Source organism: Podarcis raffonei, chromosome 10, assembly GCF_027172205.1.
Source record: "Podarcis raffonei isolate rPodRaf1 chromosome 10, rPodRaf1.pri, whole genome shotgun sequence".
Classification (NCBI taxonomy): domain Eukaryota; kingdom Metazoa; phylum Chordata; class Lepidosauria; order Squamata; family Lacertidae; genus Podarcis; species Podarcis raffonei.
The window spans coordinates 41,598,461-41,622,517 of NC_070611.1; the positions used below are offsets into that span (position 1 = coordinate 41,598,461).

The 24,057-nt window shown below is 39.1% G+C and overlaps 1 protein-coding gene across 8 annotated transcripts in view; it reads left to right on the forward strand.

The window, feature by feature from the left end:
• Window positions 1-1,022: 1,022 nt before the first annotated feature.
• Window positions 1,023-24,057, forward strand: part of CFAP54 (cilia and flagella associated protein 54) — a 106,751-nt gene continuing 83,716 nt past the window's right edge. For 6 of the 8 annotated variants that reach the window (XM_053404977.1, XM_053404980.1, XM_053404978.1 and 3 more), the window contains exons 1-13: window positions 1,024-1,318; window positions 5,013-5,118; window positions 7,309-7,455; window positions 12,148-12,319; window positions 13,035-13,093; window positions 14,939-15,082; window positions 15,951-16,064; window positions 16,157-16,258; window positions 17,112-17,310; window positions 18,321-18,407; window positions 19,897-20,009; window positions 20,100-20,271; window positions 23,643-23,728. In XM_053404977.1, coding sequence (XP_053260952.1) covers window positions 1,113-1,318; window positions 5,013-5,118; window positions 7,309-7,455; window positions 12,148-12,319; window positions 13,035-13,093; window positions 14,939-15,082; window positions 15,951-16,064; window positions 16,157-16,258; window positions 17,112-17,310; window positions 18,321-18,407; window positions 19,897-20,009; window positions 20,100-20,271; window positions 23,643-23,728 — 1,707 coding nt within the window. In that variant the 5' untranslated portion in view covers window positions 1,024-1,112. Of the gene's footprint in view, window positions 1,319-5,012; window positions 5,119-7,308; window positions 7,456-12,147; window positions 12,320-13,034; window positions 13,094-14,938; window positions 15,083-15,950; window positions 16,065-16,156; window positions 16,259-17,111; window positions 17,311-18,320; window positions 18,408-19,896; window positions 20,010-20,099; window positions 20,272-23,642; window positions 23,729-24,057 lie in introns of those variants that run through there. The other 2 variants (XM_053404981.1, XM_053404984.1) reach the window with 2 other exon arrangements.

A 24,057-nucleotide genomic window follows, 5' to 3' on the forward strand; every position in this document is an offset into this window, starting at 1 on the left:
GGTAACTTATCTCTCAAGCTAACAGGGTTGTTATGAATATAAAATAGAGGGGGAAGGAACATATTTGCCGGCTTCTTGGATATAAATGTACTAAGGAAGGAACTCTCATCAGACTCAGGGAGCATGCCCAATGATCAAGGGCAATGGGAACTCAAGTATAATACATCTGAAGGACACTATGCACTACATTTTGAAGCAACAGCGCATGACTGTTGATCAAATCTGTTCAGCCTACTTCTGCGGTGTTCTGTGGTTCTGCTGGAATTTGAACCAATCACATCCACTAAAGAATAATGGCTCTGAGCATTAGGTTCCCCTTACCGGTAAGCATCAAAAGGATCCCAGCCCAAACAGGGCCACTAAGGAACGAGAGAGAGGTTATCATCGCACTTTGGGAATTCCGAGGCTTGCAGAAGTGCCAAGTCTTTTTAAAAAGAAAAACCGGGGCAACTGTACCCCCCACCAAAAAACAACAACAAACCACTAAACAAAACACAACCCAGCGAGAACTATGCATGTTCAGCATGCTACTGAATGTTTAGTACAGTATCTGTCGGGAAAAGAGGAGGGGCACGAAAATGGTAGGAGGCGTAGCATGGAGCATGGCTGGCCCTGTGAACGGAGGTGCTGCTGTTAGGAGTCGAAGGCATACTGTAACATTTTATTGCATGCATATTCCAATATCCGCATTTGTCAATAAAGGCAACCTATGAAACCCAGCATCATGTCGAGGGCTAAGCGCTCCTTCCGACAGCACCGTTGATTTTTAGACAGAGCATTTTCCCGCCATCTACTAAAACCAAGTCCTCTTCTGCAAACCAGGCAAAACAAAACAAAAACAAGGTCCCAAAGAACCGGGCCACCCGCGCTTCCCTCGCACCACAGACAAGTACGGCAATGAGGAGGAGGAGGAGGAAGAAGAAGAGAAGCGCAGGAGCTCGCGGGGAGACAAAAGGAGCGCGAGCCCCTCCTGGCGGAACCCCCGCGCCTCCCCCAGCTCCTCCTCTTCCCCCGCTCCGCCTGCGCTTGTTGCCCCGTTTCCTAGCAACCGCCAGCGTGCAGCCTCTCGGGGCTGGAAGAAAGCGCACGTCGCGGAGGACGGGCGGCCCGCCATGGAGGCCCCCAGGCCCCGAGCCCGCTCCCCGCCTCTGCCTCCCCCCAAGCCCGCCATTTTCTACGGGCCCGTGGAGCCGGGGAACCCGGTGGTGGACAGCTTCGAGAAGGACCTGAGCGCTTGCCTGGGCTACTTTCGGCGCCAGCGGGAAGCGAAGGCCTCGGGGGCCTCGGGCTCCAGGCAGCAGGAGCTGCATAGGCTGGGGTAAAGCGGAGGCCGGGGACGGGGCTGGCGGGGAAGGGCGCGCCTCTCGTCCCGCTCCCTCTCTTTCGCCTGCGCCCTCTTTCTCCTCCGTGCTTCCTTTTTTGCTGTAAAATATCTCACGATCTGCTTGCACATAACAGTATATAAGTTCTCAGAAGTTGCAGGGGGATAGCCTGGACTCTTCTGAGACGTTAAGCACTTTGTCCCTCATTGGGCACATGCCCTCGTGACCGCCATGAAGGTGGCACTGTGTAGTATCCAGGTGCCTCACTTGTAGCTGACACCTGTAGCTTAATTAATTATTATAACAATAACAACAACAATTTATTATGTATACCCCGCCCATCTGGCTGGGTTTCCCCAGCCACTTTGGGCAGCTCCCAACAGAATATTAAGAACACAATAAAACATCAAACGTTAAAAACTTCCCTAAATAGGGCTGCCTTCAGATGTCTTCTAAAAGTCAGATACAGTGGTACCTCTGGTTACATACTTAATTCGTTCCGGAGGTCCGTTCTTAACCTGAAAATGTTCTTAACCTGAAGCACCACTTTAGCTAATGGGGCCTCCTGCTGCTGCCGCACCGCCGGAGCACGATTTCTGTTCTCATCCTGAAGCAAAGTTCTTAATCTGACGCACTGTTTCTGGGTTAGGGGAGTCTGTAACCTGAAGCGTATGTAACCCGAGGTACCACTGTAGTTTATTTCCTTGACATCTGATGGGAGGGCGTTCCGCAGGATGGGCACCACTACCGAGAAGGCCCTCTGCCTGTTCACCTCTTTATAAAGACTCTAGATCCAAAGTTGGAGCCATTATCCAACTGCGTATCCTTCTTCCCCTTTAGCATTGTACTATCCTTGCACTAAAAAGGACTAGGTGCAGCCATGCCATTTTCTGACAGCTATTAGAAAAAATAAGTGCTAGGGAAAAGCAGAAATAATGCTTTCCTCTCGCTGCAGTTCTTTGACCCTTAGTTGTGCTAGCAGGCTTTCACCCACCATATGAACCATGGGGTGCAAAGTGGGAGCACAGGCACAATTACCAGATTTTTTTTTTTTAATGCAAGGAGGATAATAGGAAGGAGAAAGTTATTAAGAACGTAAGAAAGTCTCTGCTGGATCAGGCAAACGCCTATCTAGTCCAGCATTCTGTTCTCACAGCGGACATCCTGACACCTATGGGAAGCCCGCAAGCAGGAAATAAGCTCCATAGTGCTTTCCTGCTTATGATCCCTAGAAACTGGTTTTCAGAGGCATACCCAGCTCTACCTCTCTTAAATCGGAACCAGTGAAGGCACTGAAGGTCCTGTGTGAGTATCTGGAGGCGGTTGGAGGATGGATGGCGGCTAACAGATTGAGGCTGAATCTTGACAAGACAGAAGTACTGTTTCTGAGGGACAGAGGGCGGGTGGGTGTGGAGGACTCCCTGGTCCTGAATGGGGTAACTGTGCCCCTGAAGGACCAGGTGCGCAGCCGGGGATTCATTTTGGACTCACAGCTGTCCATGGAGGCGCAGGTCAATTCTGTTTCCAGGGCAGCTGTCTACCAGCTCCATCTGGTATGCAAGCTGAGACCCTACCTGCCCGTGGACTGTCTTGCCAGAGTGGTGCATGCTTTGGTTATCTCCCGCTTGGACTACTGCAATGTGAAATTACAACTAATCCAGTATGCGGCAGCTAGACTGGTGACTGTGAGTGGCTGCCGAGACCATATAACACCGGTCTTGAAAGACCTACATTGGCTCCCAGTACGTTTCTGGCACAATTCAAAGTGCCCGGAATTGGCTCCCAGTACGTTTCCGGGCACAATTCAAAGTGCCCTTTAAAGCCCTAAACAGCCTCGGCCCATTATACCTGAAGGAGTGTCTCCACCCCCATCGTTCTGCCCGGACACTGAGGTCCAGTGCTGAGGGCCTTCTGATGGTTCCCTCGCTGCGAGTAGCAAAGTTACAGGGAACCAGGCAGAGGGCCTTCTCACTAGTGGCGTCCGCCCTATGGAATGCCCTCCCATCAGATGTCAAAGAAATAAACAACTATCAGACTTTTAGAAGACATCTGAAGGTAGCCCTGTTTAGGGAAGCTTTTAATATTTGATGAATCATTGTATTTTAATATTCTGCTAGAAGCCGCCCAGAGTGGCTGGGGAAACCCAGCCAGATGGGCGGGGTATAAATAATAAATTATTATATTATTATACTGTCTCAGATATAGGAGGTAATATAATCATGGCTTGTAACTTTTGATTGCCTCATATTTGAATTTGTCTGATTACCTTTTTAAAGCTGTCTCATTTGCTGGCGATCGCTATATCTTTTGGTAGCAAATTCCATACCGTAACTATGCACTTTGTGAAGAAGTATGTCCTTTCATGTGTCCTGAATCTTTCAACATTCAGTTTCATTGAATGACTGCTGGCTCTATATTTTAGTGGGAGAAAAACTCCTATCGACCTTTTATAGATCCAGTCTAATTTTATACATCTCTTTCATATTCTCTGAATTAAAAAGCCCTACTTTTGTAACTCTTCTCATAGCCCCTGGATCATTTTGGTTGCCCTTTCAATTCTGGGAGTTTCAGGGAATATTTAAAGAGAATATCAAACACAATGGCCCAGTTGCACAATATGGTAAACCAAGGATTGAACCTGCTTTGCTCCCTCCTTTCAATGTGGAATATAGACACTGTTGGGATACTGCCAGGGAGACAAAGGCCATCATGCCTCCACGTCGATTCCGGACGATCCATCAATCTCCCATAGAACAGTATCAGTCAATTAGCGACACAAGGCTCAGAAATAGCTTGCCACATTCCAGCACTTGTGCACACCCTTTCAGCAGAGTTCGCACAACGAAAGATGCACTCAGGAGAGCATTATTTACAACTTTATTCAGCGTTGGTCAGAACAAAGAAAAACATGACTGCCTGCCTGCGTATCCAGGCACAGAGAGAGAACAACAGCTATATACAAAACAGAAACATCCTGTGAACAAGAAATACGCAGGCTGTGACACAACTACCTGCTCCCTTTTTAAGGTGGAACGGAAATATCCTAACAGACACAACCCCAATCCTTGACTTAGCATCATGTCTGAACCAGAGATCATGGTTTATTTTGCTCCAAACAAACGATAGTAGTGGCTTGTGCTTGGCTTGGTGACAATTATTTGGCTGTGTCATCCCTGTTTCAGGTATAATGTTAAGATAGGGACTGTGATTCCTGGAAGACCTGTTCCCTGCCTTGTGTCCCTTTTCTGACCTGGCCTGGAAGGGCAGGGCCCTGACTGACGCCAGCTACAAAAGCTGAGGCTGCTATCTGTTGGGTTGGGTTAAAACTCTTGGGCTGGGGGGCGTGTTTGGGTTCTTTTGTTGTGTGTGTGTGTGGGAGGGGGGGTTGTTGCAGTTGCTGTTGAGTTTTTTTGTATCTTTATTTTTGAGCTTGTGATTTATTTATATGGAAATCATTCAGTTTTGTTGTGTATTATTTGATGTTTTATTTATTATTCATGACTACCTTTGTTAAGTTGTAGTTACGTATTTTTTCATGTTGTAAGTTGCCTTGAGCATGGTTTGAACTGTGGAAAGGCGGCACACAAATAACATTATGTATGTATGTATTTCTCCCAGTGTGTTTCCTGCCTTTATTTAAACAACCAAATAATAATCAGTCCATAACTTTCAGTGATTATTTTTGTTTAGAGCAACTACTTTGTTTAATATTTGGAACAACTACAAGCCTCGATTCCCAGATTGGTATTACAATGAAAAACTTGTGAAAGTTGGTGATGAGCTTGTGGAAATGAAGGTAAGTAATGCCTTATGTGAATTATTTATAGCAATTTCTCTCCTATATCCGCATTTGTATTCTTCCATCTGAGAATATACATCATGCATTTGGTAAAGTGCAATCTGCCCATGATAGCTCATGTCTTTTTAGCAAACTAGACGTGATGCTAAATTTGTCATGTCCAGTTAAAAGAATATTTTTAAAACATTAAACAGTGGGCATGTGTGTATTAACTGGCTCAGACCATGGTATACAGGGAGTCTTGAGAAAAAATTGTGTTAGCAAATGGGTAGCCCTCCTTCTGATGTGCCATGGTCCTAATCTAATAGGAACTTTCGGTGCCTACTGTTTGATGTCTTAAAAAGCTTAATGCAATTGTGGGTGATGAATTTAGCATCAAGTGTCATTTGTTTTTAAGGTACCACAAGACTTCTTGTTGTTGAAAGCCATTTGAATACATAATACCAACCCAAGATAGCTGACTGTGCAATCCTATATAAACTAAAAAAAAAAAAAGATTCTTCATCTCAGGTAAATTTCAGCCTATTTGTGGCCATTACTGTACATCCAAAGTAGACTGTTAACCCCATAACCAGGCCTTTGGTTGATTTGATTGACATCCTTTGCCCTTTTAAAATGTGAGGTTGTTTTTTTTTGGGGGGGTGTTATTGGGTTGCTTTTATTTTGAGTATTTATTTTGTAGTTTTATATTTTGATTTTGTTCTGTGAACTGCCCTGAGACCTCCAGGTATAGGGCGGTATATAAATTCATAAATAAATAAATAAATAAATAAATCTCCCAGCTCATGACAAGATTTAGTGAGATGCCTTCAGTTGTGTTCCCCGTCACTCTTTACTTTCACCTGCATGGGTAGGCACTCTGTTAAAGGTATATGAAACTGGAAAAGGAAATATAGTAATCTTTAACTGAAGGTATAAACACTTCTGTAGAGTGAGAAGACTCTCACCTCCCCCCAAAGAATTCTGTTAGAAGGATTGTGTGTGTCTGATCACATTACTTGAATTAACCTCACTTGCAGTTAGTCTTATTCCACATGTTGAGGGAGATTTATCAAGAAACTCATGCTGTACAAATTGATGATGGTGATGATTCAGTTGCTGGCATTTTTACTTTTGATACGGGAACAAAACATTAGCCTAGCATATAATTACAATATATTATAATTGTATATAATACAATATATTATCAATTAACTGCCATTTTTTGACAGATTAATAAGAGTTATACAATGAAATCTAAGATCTGTTTTTGCTTCTTAAAGAATGCCATGCCCTTTCCCTACTAGCTTGTGTGTCTTATTTAACTCAAGCACCTAAATGAGACCTGCAGTCTCAGTTTTATAGTTCTTGCTTCCTTTTTTTGAAACAATGCTCTGTGCAGGTTTCCATTTGCTCAGGAAGTGGTTGCATTGTAGAGGTAGATGAAGAGATCTTGGTCTCTAGCTTATAACACATTTTCTTCTGAAATGCAAATAAAATTAAGAATCACTAACATGACTGCTATGTATTTTTTCTACCAAAGCCTTAAAAAACCACACAGTTACCTAGAATTGTTCAGATATTGAATATTTCTAATTTTCTTTTTTATATATATATGCCATGCTTTGATATAAAGGAAATCTTGTTTTCTTGATTGTTATAGCCATACATATTGGAAAGAGCACAGTCAAGTTAAGCAGTTGAATAAAGACAGTTGTTACAGCTGGAGGGATTTAACTTTTGCTTAAATTTTACTGAACTAAACTACCTAAAAGTGCTGAACTTTGGTTGAATTGCTATTGTTTTTGTTGTTTGTTTCAGTATTAGAAACAAAATAGAGAAACAATAAATGACAATATACTTTCCATGATATATTGACCAACAAGACGGATTAGACTTTCTCTCCACCTCTACCATGCTGTAGTCTTATACAGTACTCACCTGGGAGTATGTCCTGTTGAATTTGATGCAACTTACTTCTGAGTAGACATATATAGGATTGCATTGTAAATGTATTATAAGAAGGATGGACAACTTGTGACCCTTCAGATGTTATTGGAGTACAATTACCACCATCCCTGAACATTGTCTGTGTAGGGTTGATAGGAGCTGGGTTCCAAAATCTTAACGTTTTGTCACTTAAAATTTTATGGAAATTAAAAGAATGCATTTTATGTCTGTGTAATCAGGTGTTTTTTTGCTTTTCAGGAATATAAGCTGGCACTTACACAGTGCTATGGCCGATATCTTCAGGAAATCTGTAGTATAAATCTAAATAAAGTTGGATCAGACGTGCATCAATTTAAGTCTGATTTTTTCCCAAAGGGACTTAGAGATCCAACTGCTGCGCGTACAGTAAGTATATACAATGAAGATTTAAAATAAATGTGATGCTATTTAATATTTTAATAATTTGGCATTAGCAAGGTTTCATTAAATATTCAGTAAACACCACCCATTCTTCCTCCAGCAGCACGCTGTCTTAAGGGCACTTCTCATATGACAACTCATATCATGTTTAAAGAGACATTCATACTTTACTTACATCTAATTGTGCATATATTTTTTGCACACTTTTTTCCTGTGGTGCTTGCTTATTGCTATGAGTAGGAAAAAATAATAAGCAGCATTTAGAGGTTTTGTTTTTTTAAAACTGCCCTTTTAATTTGCAGTTATTGAATATAATGGCACATTATAAGTCATGTGTAGGGAAATTAGATGTGCAGTTGGGATGTAAGAAGATATCATTTCCCATTTTGTCCTGTATTTATGACATGCTGCACTGTTTCTGTTCTGTTTCCCCCCCTGCCAAAAATGATGTTATTCATCTCACAGTCTGTTAAGGCAAATTTGTATAACTTTTGCACCATTGAATCTAATGCGCCTTCGAATCTAATGCACACTTAAATTTTCAGAATCTTGAAACCATAAAAAGTATTTGCTGGCAAATGTAAATGTGCCATCAAATCTAATGCGTGCCTTAATTTTCGCAACGTAAATTGGCCAAAAAAGGTGAGCATTAGATTTGAGTAAATATGGTATTCAATTATTACATAAATTATGTAAATTATGTTGTCATTATTTTTTCCCACCCTATTCATTTCAGTTCAAATACAGGGGGAAAGGTGATTAAATATCATTTGCTATCTGAAGGCAACAACAGTGAATACTAGTCACATTAACTGGATCATTTTCTGTTGCAGACATGGGACAGATAAGCTATCTTCATTAATTTCCTCCACCATTTCCATTTTCTTCGTAATTGCGTAATGGCTTCAAATGTTTATATGCCGTAATGTAGAGATGAATGGAGATGCATAGCTTCTTCCATTAGAACATCAGAAGAACCCTTCTAGATCACACCAAGACCTGTCTTGTCCAGTATCTTGTTTTCCACAGTAGCCACCCAGATGCCAACAAGAAGTTCAAAACCAGGACATGAGCGCTATAGCCGTCTTCTGCTAGTATTTCTTAGTGACTAGTATTCAGAAGCACGCTGCTTCAGCTTTGGGCATAGTATGTATCCAGCTCTATACAGCTATATCATGGAAGGGCAATTGACTTGCTGATCAGAAGGTTGGCGGTTCGAATCCCCTCCACGGGGTGAGCTCCCGTCGCTCAGTCCCTGCTCCTGCCAACCTAGCAGTTCAAAAGCTCGTCAAAGTGCAAGTAGATAAATAGGTACTGCTCCGGCGGGAAGGTAAATGGTGTTTCTGTGCGCTGCTCTGGTTCGCCAGAAGTGGCTTAGTCATGCTGCCCACATGACCCGGAAGCTGTATGCCAGCTGCCTCGGCCAATAAAGCAAGATGAGCGCCGCAACCCCAGAGTTGGCCACGACTGGACCTAATGGTCAGGGGTCCCTTTACCTTTATACTCCCTCAAATGATACCTCTGTCTCTTAATCTGTGGCATCCAACATCACCCTGTGTGTGAGAAATACAGTTTTTTAGTCGGGGTGTTTTTGCTCATTCATAGGAGAATCTTATACAGACTTGCATGTATGAAAAATACATTTCATACATTCTGACTGTGTGCTGTGGGCAAAGTGTCTACTGAATTGAGACAGATCTTACATTTGCAACTATGTTAATGAAATTAGCAAGCATATACGTTGTAGGATCGGCATAACCATCTTTTAAAAAACAACTGATTATTCATATTCTTAGTCCTCCGGGCATTTTATGATTTCATCTAATAAATATGTTAAAAGAGTTTGCCAATGTTTTTGAAAAACATTTGGGATCTAAGCTCTCCTAGGATATTATTTATTCTTCCTGTTGTAAAAGCAGATACTAAGGATTTCACTTTGAAGCTTCATAACTGGAAACCAGCTGTTTGCTGTAGAATAATGTGATACATGAACCCAAGTTTTTTCCCCTGCTCTAAAATGTAGGTCTAAAGTGCTCCAACATGATGTTCTCTGATTTCAGGTGGAATATATTTTGTACTCTCTTGGTAACCAAATATCCTAGTTTAGGAAATTACAATAAACACTGTTTGCCTTTATGGTAAATTGAAGCCCAATACAGATTGTTTTTGTGTATCACTTCTTTTTATTAGATGAAAGGAACATTTTTAGTATCCTAAAAGTGTCTTAGCATTTTCAGTACTGAGAAATTCCCTGAGTTTTTAGACTTTTAAAACAGATAGGAAACCTCTGGTCCATGGGCCTGATCTAGCTTGCTGAGCCTCCCTATGTGACCTGCAAGGCTATTTTGGGCAAGCCACACCCACTTGCTCTACTCCTGAAATCATAAAGGCAGGGCATTGTAGGCATTGACAATTTGGAGTGCCCCAAAAGTCCTGTTGCACAGCATTTCTCAAGCACCTGATAGCCAGCAGGTTGTCAATCAGCTGATGTCATAATAATGTTGCCCCATTCATCTTTCCAAGTGGGGGGCGGTGAGGGGGATAAGGATCTGGCCTTCCGGGCCAAAAAGGTCCACTACTCCAGTTTCACAACATCTTTTCTGAACACTCTCTAACAACAATGTTTTGTCATTGAGTGAAGGTGATTATTGCTGTTGCAGTTATTATTAGTATTATAAAAAAACTTTGAAACACATGGTTCTTCTTTGTACAGAATGTGGGTGGCCAACACTCAGTTAAAGCATATTTAACAATACTACACCCATTTAAAGTATATTTAAAAAATTGCTACTATGCCTATTGAATATTTTCTTGCTCTGTGCTATATAGAATTGGATTATAACCAACTTTGGAAAACAGATTGTCAAGATGTTTTAGACTATTATTATTTTCCAGGACTGAGCTCTGCTTTGACCGTGAATAAGTGTCATCTAAGGGATTGGCACTTATGGATAGACTCCAGAAGGGACATGCAGCTAATTAGAAACAGCAATTTTACCACTCGACAACAGTATTTTAGAACTAGCTATTTGACCAAATACCTTTACTGAGCTGTTTCCAAATGATTCCCACTGCAGTTTTGGATGACTGCTGCAGCAAGGTCCCCTGTGCAGGCAATTTTTATATTTGTGGTCACCTCAGGTGGATGACACTACTCATTATCTGTTGGCCTGCTCCTTATATAGACACCCAAGAGACCACTTTCTGAAAAGTTTGTTCACACAAGCAGGCAGGTACACTCTAGCTGAAATGGTCTAGTTTCTTTTAAGTGACACTAATAGCTTCGTAACACACAGAGTGGCCCCATAAGCATTGGCTTTAACAAACAAACAAACCCATGAAAAAGTAGTTCAATAACATTTCTATAGAATGTTGTGATGATTTGGAGGTTTAATATGAATCAAGCTGGATTTGAGTTTGTTGGTGTCTCTGGTAACCTCTCTCATATATCATGGATATTGACTCATATCATGGATGTATATGATCTGTATTTTTATACTGCTGCTGTTGCTGTGGGTTTGTCATGGCCTTTGGCTAGAAGAATAACTTTATATTGACAGAAATATATATCTTTATCTTCTTTGAATCATTTATAAACTGCCTTTTATTCAAAGAATGTTAAGGCAATTTACAACCTTCTAAAATACCTTTAATAGATGAAATAAGATAAGAATAAATAAAACATGATACAGACAAATTCTCAAACAGTTCCAAGTACAAAAATTAGTATGCATGGCCGCCAAAGGCCTGAGTGAATAAATAAGTTTTTAACAGGTGCTGAAAATGGATCACTTTTGGCGTCTGCTGCACTTCAGAGGCACCAGCTTCAGGCAAGAAGTGTGAAGCCCTCACACCAAATGAGTAGCAAATACATGAAAACAAACAAGCAAGGACCTTATCAGAACAGTTGCTGTGCTGGAAGTGGAATGTTGGTTTGGCTGTGGAAAAACACTGTCCTAGAGACTGAAGTTCTGAGGATGTTTCATTGAGTCCTTGTTTAAATTTAAGTACTGTGCCATGAAGCCATTGCTTAAATTAAGTGCTATGGTAAAGGTAAAGGGACCCCTGACCATTAGGTCCAGTCGTGACCGACTCTGGGGTTGCGGCACTCATTTGCTTTATTGGCCGAGGGAGCCGGTGTTTGTCCGCAGACAGCTTCCGGGTTATGTTGCCAGCATGACCAAGCTGCTTATGGCGAACCAGAGCAGTGCACGGAAATGCCGTTTACCTTCCCGCTGGAGCGGTACCTATTTATCTACTTGCACTTTGATGTGCTTTCGAATTGCTAGGTTGGCAGGAGCAGGGACCAAGCAACGGGCGCTCACCCCGTCGCAGGGATTTGAACCGCCGACCTTCTGATCGGCAATTCCTAGGCGCCACCCGCGTCCCTAAGTGCTATGGTAGAAAGTAGTTAATTAGCTAAAAGGCAGCGATTGGATGAAAAAGGAACAAAGGAAACAAGCTAGTGAAGAAGGGGCCAATGAAGCACGGGGTAGACAGTGGTGGGAATTTCATACAAGACCTAGGAGTGAATGTGCTGAGTGGCACAGTTGTGAAAGAGCTGGGAAAATATGTCCTCTGGCTGAGTGGCTGAAGGGTGAGTTATGGGGTGGGGTGCTAAATTCACATTTTGATTTGAAGAATTACGTCATTTCAATCTCTCATTATTCATTTTAGTTCCATGTTTTGCAAGTGAGGAATATCTGCATTTACAAATTGGTGTGTGATAATGATGAGGACCTCCTGAATCAGGAATCTGTGAAGACATGTTTCAGACTCTTGTCCATATTGCAACTGATCATGCAGATGACTTTGCCACATGAACGTTTGTGTTGGCTTGTCTACAATGGTACGTCACAAATTTTACTTTCTAAATGCTGTTGGAGAGCTGTCAAGATTAAAAGAGTGTTTAATTTTAGAGCTTCCTCCCTAATATAAAATTCATGGGGAATTTCAGTTTTGACGTTTCTGTTTACATTTTGGGTTGAATTTTCACTGTGAAGCAAATTATTTATTATTCAGGCAGTTGAGTGCTGATAGCTTTAATGTAGATGGATAAGTACTGACAGAGCACTATAGTTTTTTAAAATAAAAAAATTATAAGCGTGTAAAATATAATATATAATATACTGTAAAATATATCACAGGGCATTGTTTTCATATAAGGGAATTCAGTTCCCAAAGTTTAGGAAATAAAATTTTGAGATTATTAGAGTCATGAAATGGTTGACAAGGTTTCATAAGTAAGTTTCAAAGAAGTTAGAAACCATTTAATATGAATTTTTTTCTGCTAGATAAGCTTTGCCAATACAACCTATAGGTGGTATTTTTTATGTCCATTTTCTGTATTCACTGTGCAGGTTTTATACATATATACATGTAGCTTACAATTTATATTGAATAAGTTGAATATATTGAATATATATTGAATAAGTTGAATAAAGAAAAGCGAAGTTGAGGTGAGAGTAAGGATAGTCCACAAGCTCAGCATAATATATATAAGCATGCACACAGATGCACACATTGCTATATATGTTTTTAAAATAATTTACTTGTCCTTGCAGGTACAATCCACATGTATACCATTTGTAGGCATTTAATGACCATAGGTCAATCTTCTAAGGTATGGCAAGATAAATTTGGAAGTATTTGTCTCTTTTCCTGTGTCTGTCAAGATATATTAATTTTTCGGATTGTTACTGTTCTGCATGTTTTTGGTAACATTTTAGCTTGTGTTTGCCTTGTGAGGATTTTGTGTGTGTGTGTGTGTGTGTTTTAAAGGATGTTCTTAGCTTAAATGAATGAATGAATAAATAAAGTATAGAAAACTGGCAACGTTAAATCTGATATTGTTCGTTCAGTGGTTTTGGCTTTTGAGATTTCAATAGACATTGCCCATAGAATTTCAGCATACCTTCACAACTAGAGTACGTACCAGTTTCACTGGCACCTAACTTTTAGGCTCAGTTCAGAGTGTTAGTTGTTAGTTTTCATGCTGTATATTAGAGGTGGGGAACTTTTTCTAGCCCAAAGGTTGCATTACTCTCTGAGCAGTCTTCTGGGGCCACAGGCTGGTAGCAGTCAAGGCCAGAGGCAAAAAGTGGGTGGAGCAATTCCTAATGTTTGTACAGTAGACTATATACCAGCCATGCAAAGTCCAGAGGTTCCTACACATGCACACTTCTCCCTCCAGATGAGCAAAAGGCATTAACATTGTTTAAGAATACATTCCAGCCAGAAAAGAGGGTAGGTGGCAGAGCCATTGAGGGGTGTGGCTTTGGAAAATATGGTGTGGCCTAGGTGGCGGACAAAACCTTGGGAGAACCCCAAGGGCCAAATAGAGGCTGCTCTAAATGATTTGGGACCCCAGGGTAATTACTGTCTTTTTCTGTATCAATCTAGCTGTCCACCTAGATTATCGGAATATTTTGTCTGGCCCCTCTTTACAGCATTTAGACACTGAATGAAGAATTGGCAGTAGACTTTTGCCATGACCATCTTGTGAATTGTTAACTTGTTGCCTTTTAAAAGTTGTTTTGTTTGCCATGCTTTTGTTTTTTTTGCTTTTCTGTTTATTATCTCATGTGATAGTGTTTGGTTTTACCGTGGTGTTAGCTGCCTTGGGTATCTCAGAAACAAGACAGAAAGGCAAGATGTACATATATTGAACAAACTTAACTAATGACACAAAATTTGTTTTCTAAAGAATCTTAGATGAATACTCAAGGGCTGTGCTGCTGCTGCCGCCGCTGCTCTGTAAATACAGTACTACACTTTCAAACGTGGTCTTGTACTGTTTGAGTAAAAACCCCTTAGTATTGATTTTTATACATTTTACTTGCATGAAAATGGGAATACTTTTATTTATTTAACCAGGCAGATTTATTATGAATATGTTATTTGATTTCAAAACAGTGTGAGAGTGAAAATAGATAGATAGATAGATTTCATTCTGAAATCTGCAATATGAAAATTACATACTGATTGATTATAAGGAAGATTTTTCAGTTGTCCTTAAACTGAACTGTAGTGCCACCCAGTGGCTATTTTTTTTACAATAAGATCATCATGTGACTTTCAAAGTTTTGTTCATCTCAGTTGTACACTCCAGAAAAAGTAAGCAAGAAAGGTAGATGTGTGTGTGGTGGGGGGAGTCAGTTTTGCACATAAGTCTGCAATAGTTATTATTTTTACTAGCTCACCTACTCACAATGTTAATCAGTTATGACAGACTAAAGTCCTGAACTGAAAGAGGTAAAAGAAGTATAGTAGTTACCTTTCAAAATTTGTCAACCCCTGCAATATTTTATACTAATCAGTGATATTCAGGGTTAGTCATATTCAGAACACACCCACTGAAATAAATTGGCTTAGATTACGTTGACTTCAGTGGATCTACTTTGAATATAACTAACACTGGATGTCACCCATTAATGGCTTAATTTATAATCAGTTTCTCTTTCAATAGGTGCTTGAATATTTATTATGGGCCTGTGTATGTATGGAATCATCGGTTCCCCTTTTAGCTGTACACTATTTGCCATGGAGAGCAACACTGTATGCTGCTGTTTGCCAGTGTTATTATGACTGCTATTCTGGCATAAATGGAGAGGTAGTGATTTTCCTTCATATTTTAAATATAATTAAAAATATATTGGATTTGTGTAAAAACAAGCTGCTCTTGGGAGACTATATTAAAGTGTGCATAAAGGGTGCTGTCTTTGTTTTGTGTTCCTTGTCTGAACAGAAATACAAATTTAGTCAAAACAGTCCATAAGTATATGGTGTTGGGATCATTGATCTTGATTTGATGGGAACACAACCTAGCAATTTTCCAAATGACTTATGCTTGGATAAAATAGACAGGTTACCTCTATAATTTTTAGTTTACTTTCCCCCTTTTCTCAGCCTTTTGCACTGTTAATACTGTTAGTTTTGATTTCAATAAGTGACCAACATACTGGTCATTATCTGTATAGTTACGACTGCCATACAGGAACATTTTATCCCTGCAACATAAAACTTATTTCTGTTGTAGACCAGCTGATACCTTTGACCCTGCAATCCAAGTACTTCTTCTTTAGTCTGTCTATCTGATTTAGCTCTAGCCTACTCTGTTCAGTCTTTCTGCCTATTCTGTCTCCAACATTCTCCATAATGTGTTTTGCTCTGCCTACTTACTTTCTTAGTAATCTGAATCCAGAATTTTGGGCAGCTAAACCTAGAATGGTTATCTGGATCCCAAGCACTGCCGTTGTTGGTTGTTCCTGATCCACATGAAGCTTCCCAGATTTCTTCTCTATCTTAACTGGAATGTGACTCTAGGATGGGCATTGGAATTCTGAATGCTAGCAGTCAGTGGAGTTCTAGTTCAAGATGGGGGACACAGTATTGCCATTTCTTCCTATTCCCACACCTGCCTTTATTAACAGGAAAATAATAGTCACTCCAGTTTACATATATATATTATTGTGCTTCAGATATTTGCACGTCGTGGTTTGGTTAAAATAGATGAACTAAAGCAAATGGAAAATATGAGTTCACCAGCATTAAGCACAGAAACAAAGAGAAAATTCAAAGAAGCAACTGTGAAGGTATTCATATTTTATAGGGATTTATAGTATTTAAGGAAGTGGAACATGTAACATAATAATTTATGCTTTTTTTCTCTCCTCTTTGGGGTCAGATGGCAGCCATGATCTTCAAAAGATCAGCATTTGAACCCAGAAGACGACCAAAGGGGCTTTTTCGTCCAAGAGTGAAAAATAATATGAAAGATATACAACATGTATGTATTAGCCATTTCACCCTGTCCTGATCTGGACCCCATGAGGGTAACTTAGCCAGGCAGGTAGCAGGTATGGTCAGACTTGAGTTGCAGTACCTTGGATAGCTCCAGGGAGTCAATTTGTATCAACAAGATTCAGAATTCAACTGAGACCTTTTATATCGCTTGATTGGACCAACCTTCCTGGGCCACCCTCTTCTTGAAGAACAGAGATCCTTAATGTGAGTGCAGTGAACTCCCCCCGTGGGCTTAATTAAACTCACTAGGCTTCTCCATTTGGCTCACCAGGCATTCACCTGCCTTGCACCTGCTGATCAGCAATGCCCACACAGCCTTTGCAAGGCACTTTGAAACCCTTACTACTAGCTGTAGGTGCTTCAAAGGGCAAAATGGCCCTCTGCAAGCACCAACAACCGGCTGATTGTCAGTGCATAAAGAGACCTGTGTACATTTGAAGCCCCGACAATCAACTGTTCACTAAACCCTGACATCTATTCTGCTGACACCACCTCTTCATTGTCATCCCACTATCAGTCTACTGGCTTGGAGCCTTCTTCCCCTGGCGGTTCCCTGGCAGGTGCTCCTCTGCATCCAGCCAGTCCATGACATATGGACACACTTCCCTAAAATGTCTTTAAAAAAAATCTGCTTCATAAAGATTTAATTTTTATAATTTAAATATGACACAAACAAACAGAGCTTTCCTTAATTCCAGCTAAGTCACACTTCAAACTGTTTTTTTACCTATCCGTGCACAGTCTAACTTAAAGCTCTCCAGCATGGTTTTATATATATGTTTACTTACCACAGCTATTTTAAATATCTGATCCTTGATTATTTTTGTTTCATTTAGCTTCCTTGGCCTCGAACAGTCTCAGAACGGCTGATGATGGAGATATTTGATTGTAATTCATCTATCTTTTTTGGCATCTTGGAAGCTTTGTTTGATAGAAATAGGCGGACACTGATCCCTAGCCCTCCTATTCCTGATGAAATGGAAATTCGTGATGTCATTTCAGAGTTGTTTTTTGCAGGCGTGGATATTCTTGATGGTAAGTGGATGAAATTAACTGTAGAAAATTGGCTAATTATAACAAGGAAAACCAAATGTAATTCTTTTATTACTTTTCAAAAGTTGGAAGTAATTGTTAAACTTCTAAATATATCTAAGTATCATTGTCAACATGTGGAAATTCTACTCATTATATCAGAAAGTAAAATGTTTGTTTCTTAAAATTCAAACTGTGCTAGGACTGAAGAGTGCTCTGCTTTAAACTAGTATCGGAGTGGAAGAAAAATAAGACACAGTAATAGTTTTTTCAAAGCTGTGGGAGTATGAACACAAGAAACTGAGCCATATGCGAGGCAGTGGAGAAATCACATGTATATATGTAGGGCTACCAAAATCCACAGTAAGCAAGAACGTGAACCGAGAGATGGATATTTGGATTAGAACTTTCCTAAAATCAATCTAATTTTAATTATTCTCCTATTGGAGACTTTAACATTTTGAACTTTTCTTTTCTTGCTTTCTTTGGACTTCAGCTTTCAGCATGATGTTAAACTATGACTGTTCTCTTGATGTATTTTCTGAGATCCAGTAACCCCCAACAGCTGTGATGATGGTGGTGGTTGGTGGGGAGAGATCTAATCTGAAAGCAGGTGGGAAAGAAATAGTATTTTAAATGAAGAAAAACTAGTGAATTCAGTAGAGTCGGGATAGCTAGTGTGGTGCCCTCTGGATATTCTTGGACAATTCTTATCAGTGTTAAGCCAGTATGGACAGTGGCCAAGGATGATGGGAGTTTTAGTTCAACATCTGGAGGGTACTTCTTTGGCTATCCCTGTAGTAGAGACCATTCTTATATAACTAATGAACCATATTCAAGGAGGTAATAAGCAATTTGAGCATGCCTTCTTATTACCAAAAGATATTGAGATGTTATGGGAGGTTGCTCTTTTAGGAAACTTACATGTACAGTAAATGTATTTCAAAATTATGTGATAATTAAAACATCTTGTAAAATAGTACATGAAGGGTAACAAGATAGTTTTATTGCAGGTGGTGGCGTAGCTGCCCGAAGCAGCTTAATCCCTGTTTCTATGGTTATAACTGGAACATCAACACTTATGGAACAGATCTTAGCAGGTAAATTAATGGTTTTTATTCTTGTAACGCTGACAGAGCAATACCAAGTGGCAGATCTTAGACCACATTTTAAGTCCTGGCAGTTCCTGCTGGCCTGGGCTGCAGAAGGTCCTTTTTTCGCTATGTCAGAACCAGGGGATTTGTGGGGTTTGGGATCCTGTAGACTGCACTCTGAAAACCATCTTTCAGGATTTTCTGTGGCTGCTGGTGGTAACCTTCTGCTTGTCATGGCAGATCTTGCGACCTCCACTGTGGTGGAGACCCCACACCAGTGGTGCTCCTATTTGCTGGCAAAGGACAGCGGAGAAGGACTTGAACATCATAGTAACCTAGCCAAACTGAGATATGAGTATCAGGGAGTTAGGATTGTATCTTTGATGGTTTGGGGATAGGATGTGTTAAAATGATATTATTTGCCAATGGTAATTTGACTATTGTTGTATTTTCTACAACAGGCTTTTTTGTTTACCTGCATTCACACCCCTTTGAGGTGGAAAGCCAGTTAACATTACCACTTTGCAGGACACTTAGAGAGGAATTCAACATAGTGCTATGGCAATTGTTCTGTCAGTGCAATTTTTTTAGCTTGTCTGATGGAATGATCTCCTCCTTCCCCCTATATTGTTCTGGGGGTTCTCCCACCCTCTCCTGTCGACCCAATTTTGGAGGACATGGGAGAAACCCCATTGTACTAGCGGGGAGCCCTTGCACTGACTTCCACTGGCAAGACTAATTAGTTGAATCCTACCCTTAAATTTCTTGCTACATTAGATCATGTGTCCAGAGAGCAGATCAGCATAAGCATTGTCAGCCATCTGGAGTTTGTGCCTGTGACAAGTGATGCACATTATGGGAACGGCCTACTGCATGCTAGAAAAATTCTTAAAGGACAACCAAAAGGCTTGTGGTAACAAAGTGAGCTGAGTGGATCTCATATCAAGGGAAGATTTGCTTCCCTCATGGGCAGAGTGGGTTCAAGCTGTTCAGCCACACTCTCTTAGTACTAGGGACACTTAGAAGGCCCCTCACGTAGCAAGGTTCCTAATCATGTAAATACTTCTGAGTGCAAAAGCCCAAATCACAAATTTGTGCTAAATGGGAAAAATCTGAGAGGAGCCCATGTGATGGTGGGTGGAGAAATGGGGGCAGGGCTTCTACAGTTTGAACCCTTGCATTTTCAGTGTGTATTTTGTGTTGCTTTGTGTTTTAAAAATAGAGAGACATATGTCTTTTATGTAAATAATTTGACCCTTAAAGGGCTAGGGAGATTTAAATGGAAACCTTTCTTCACAGCTACCTTTTTGAGTAGAAGTTTGAATCAGACAAGGTCTTCATAGAAAGCTATTGGTCTATTGCAAAGGAATTCAAAGGAATCATATTGGTCCCATACTTGCAGAAGTAGTTAAATCAGCAAATAAATAAATTTAGTGTTCTCCTTTCTGTTTGTGAGTATTGTGGGAGTCTTACACCTTTTGTGTTACTGTTATAGGGAAGAGTGGTATTTCTGCATATGCTGCCCTGAGATTTCTTAAGATGGCTTTCAGCTATGAGGAGTGGGATAGCTTTGATCACGCAGCTATAGTGTTTTTTTCCTTTCTTCAGGTAAATTCAGTTTCTCAGTGTTAAAAGTAGTTTGTTGTGCTTAGAAATCATAGGCCAAGCAAGATCTCTCATTTCTCCATATATTTATAGAGTCAAAATGCCCCCAAATGGAAGAAAGCAGAATCAGAACTCAAAATACTTCTAGTAATGCAGCCTCTTATATCCGCAAGAAAACCAAGACACGGCTTGTGTGTGCATGGAGGTGTTATCAGAGAATCAAGTACTTTTCGTAGTTCAGGAAGAAAATCCATCACTTTTCAAGGTGTGTCACAGTTAGTAGCTGCTCAGTTAATAATTACACCAAGAAGCTATAATACAGGATAAGGAGAAAGTGAAAGTCATCCTATATATTTTTCTAAATATTGGTAATAAAACATGATTCACTGTACCTCCCAAAATGTGACTAGCATTATTAACTGTTAAATATTTGTACTGGTGTACCATTGAGTATAATGGGAAGAGAAAGGACTTTAAAACTTAGGGAAATTTGACATTGTCAAATGCTTTCTCGGCACCTAAAAACATTAAAGCTGCTTGTTTTTCATTTCTTTCTTCTAAATATTTTATTACATCAGTTATGTTTCAGTTCATTTTTCTTCCTGACAAAAATATGGGCTGATCCTGATGGATTTCCTCTTTTAATATAGTTTTCAACCCATTAGCTGATATGTCTGCAAACAGTTTATAATTGTTATTCAACAACAAAATAAGTTGATAGTTCTTAGCCAGCTCTGGATCTCTATCTTGCTTATGAATCAAAGTTATGTATGCACTCTTCCAGGATTCTGGTAGCTCTCCTGTATTCAAAGTTCTATTCATAATATCTTTTCAAAGGTTGTATTAGGTAATCTTGTAGTTTTTTATAATATATCGCTGAAAGGTCCAGGTGCCTTTCCTTTTTTTAAAAAAATAATTTTTTATTAATTTACATCAAACGAAAAAACAAACAAAAAAACATATTAGTTTCACATCAAAATTTCGTAACATATTCCTTTTTAGGACTTCCTCCAGCTTATCCGTAAATCATCCGTAAATTATAATTTAAGATACGCATTTCTTAATTTTGTATTGACATTATTTATATCTGTCTTTCTATTCGCTTTAGACAATATTTCTTAGTCTTTCACAGTGCTTCTTTAAATCCCATTAGCGTTATCTGTCCTTCACTTATATGTTCCAGATATTCCACAAATTTCCCCCAGTCCTCGATGAACTTTTGGTCTCTTAAGTATCTAATCTTTCCTGTCAATTTATCCAGCTCCGCATAGTCCAACAACTTCATTCTCCATTCTTCCACAGTCGGTATTTCTTGCTGTTTCCATTTCTGGGCTAGTAACATTCTTGCTGCTGTTACTGCATATTGAAAAAATTTACAATCTTTTCTTTTTATCTCGTTTCCTAATATCCCTAACAGAAAGACTTCTGGTTTCTTTATAAATGTGTATTTTAGAATCTTTTTCAATTCATTATATACTTTTTCCCAGAAGGCTTTCACTTTCTTACATTCCCACCACATATGATAAAAAGAACCTTCTTTATCTTTGCACTTCCAACACTTATTACATGTCTTATACATTTTTGCTAGTTTTACTGGTGTCATATACCACCTGTAAAACATTTTCATAACATTTTCTTTTAACGTCATACATGCAGTAAATTTTAAGTCTTCCTTCCATAGTTTTTCCCAGTCCTCAAATTGTATGTTGTAACCCACATCTCTGGCCCAGTGAATCATTACCGACTTAACTTCTTCATCCTTTAGATTCCATTCTAACAACAACTTATACATTTTGGATAGTATTTTCCCATCATTATCTATGATTTCCATCTGAAATTTAGAATCCTTATCCGCGTAGCCATGTTCCTTACTGTCTTTCCTAAACATTTCATTTATTTGAAAATAATGCAACCAATCATATACATAATCTTTAACCTGCTCATATGGTTTCATTTTCCATTTTCCTCCTTCTTTAAGTAATAGTTGATTATATGTTATCCATTTACTACTCATATTAATTTTCTTTACACTCAAAACTTCTAGAGGAGATAACCAGTGTGGCACTCTAGGTTCTAATAGGTTTTTATACCTATCCCATATTTCAATTAAAGGACCTCGGAAGATGTGGTTCTCAAAACCTTTATGGACTTTCCTTTTTTCGTACCATAAATACGCATGCCATCCAAATCTGTTGTCAAACCCCTCTAAGTCCAGCAATTCGTTGTTTTCTAATTTAACCCAATCTTTCAACCAGCAAAGGCATGATGCCTCATAATACAATTTCAAATCCGGCAGGGCAAAGCCTCCCCTTTCTCTTATATCTGTTAACAACTTAAATTGAATTCTTGGCTTTTTGCCCTGCCAAATATATCTTGAAATCGCTCTTTGCCACTCTTTGAAAACTCTATTCCCCTTAATTATGGGGATAGTCTGAAATAAAAATAACATTTTTGGTAGCACATTCATCTTAATTGTAGAAATCCTTCCCCAAAATGACAATTTCATTCTTCCCCACACCTCCAGGTCCTTTCTTATTTCATTCCACACTGGCTCGTAGTTATTCTTGTATAAATCTATATTTTTAGGAGTTACCCATATTCCAAGATATTTAACCTTTTTAACCACCTCTATCTGTGATTGTTGTTGCATTATTTCTATTGCACTTTGGTCCAGGTGCCTTTCCTAACGTTGTCTGTAAAATTGCTTGCTGTAATTCCATCATTTTGACAGGTCTATTCAGAAATGACATTTTATCTTTTGGTGTCTTAGGTACGGTAGTTCTGTCTTCTAAATATTTATCAATTTCTTCTAAATTAGCTTGTTTGGCTCGATATAGTTCTGTATAAAAAGTCACAAATTGATCTCTTATTTTGGATTTTCCACTACTCTATCTCCTACATTTATTCTATTAATGCAGGTTTGTTCTTGTTTCTTCTTTATTTGCCAAGCTAATATTTCCCTGGCTTGTTAGCTTGTTAAAATTGTTTCTGTTTTAAATATTTAATTTTCCACTCTATTTCCTGGTTTATTATCATTGAATACTGCGTTTGCAACATCTTGATATCCTGTTGCCCTATCTCTTTTTGAGGGAAATTTATTAATTCTTTATCTTTTTACTTCTTGTAAAATTTCCTGTTTTTTCTGCTCTCTTATCTTTCTTTGGTATGCGCTTTGCTGTATTAAAAAACTCCCACATTACTGCTTTACTCACATCCCATATCACCTTTAAATCTGTTTTGCTCCTTACATCTTAAGCAGTTCATTTGTTGGTCCCACGAATTGGAGATATTTGTTACTTCCTTTTCCATACAAATAAAAAAGCCTGACCAAGATTTTGAGATAGCTTTTTAGAGTAGGTAAATGTTTGGGATCTTGGATGAAATACTCTTTTCCTGTTGATTTTCTTTTTTCTACTGCACTTCTCATTATTAAATGACAAAACTTTAAACTTAAACTTTAAATTTTCCAGATAATTGAGCATGTTCAGAGAGAAATTCTGTATAACAGTGTATAACAGCTTCATTTGTCTTTCATGTAATTTCCTGCATTTGCTTCAACTGAGAATTTGGATTTAAATATATTTTTACGGAATTGACTGCTTTTAATTTTCTTTTCAAAATAAATTGCAATGGTAGATGGAAGAGTACCAGCGGGAAAGACTACTGATGAAATTTTTACATTGGCAAGAACTCTTTATTCCTGCATCAATACACCTGAAAAGGTATAGTAAAACTGAGGTTAAGTATGAACTACATGAAATTGGTGTGTTAAATTAACTTCTTGTGCAAAATATTTTTTATTTTTTATAAAAGACAATGGATGTCAGATTTAGAAAGCTACAACAATATTTTTAGTTTCATAACAACTAAGCAGAAATATAACACAGGAAAGGGCTGTAGTAGAACATGTGCTTTGCAAGCAGTTCAATCCTTGGCATGCTGAACTGGATGTACTGATGATCTCTTTTTTTAAAAAAAAAAATTTTATTAACCGACCAATCAAATCAAATCAGATCACATCACATAAATTCCGAATTACAAAGCCGAATTT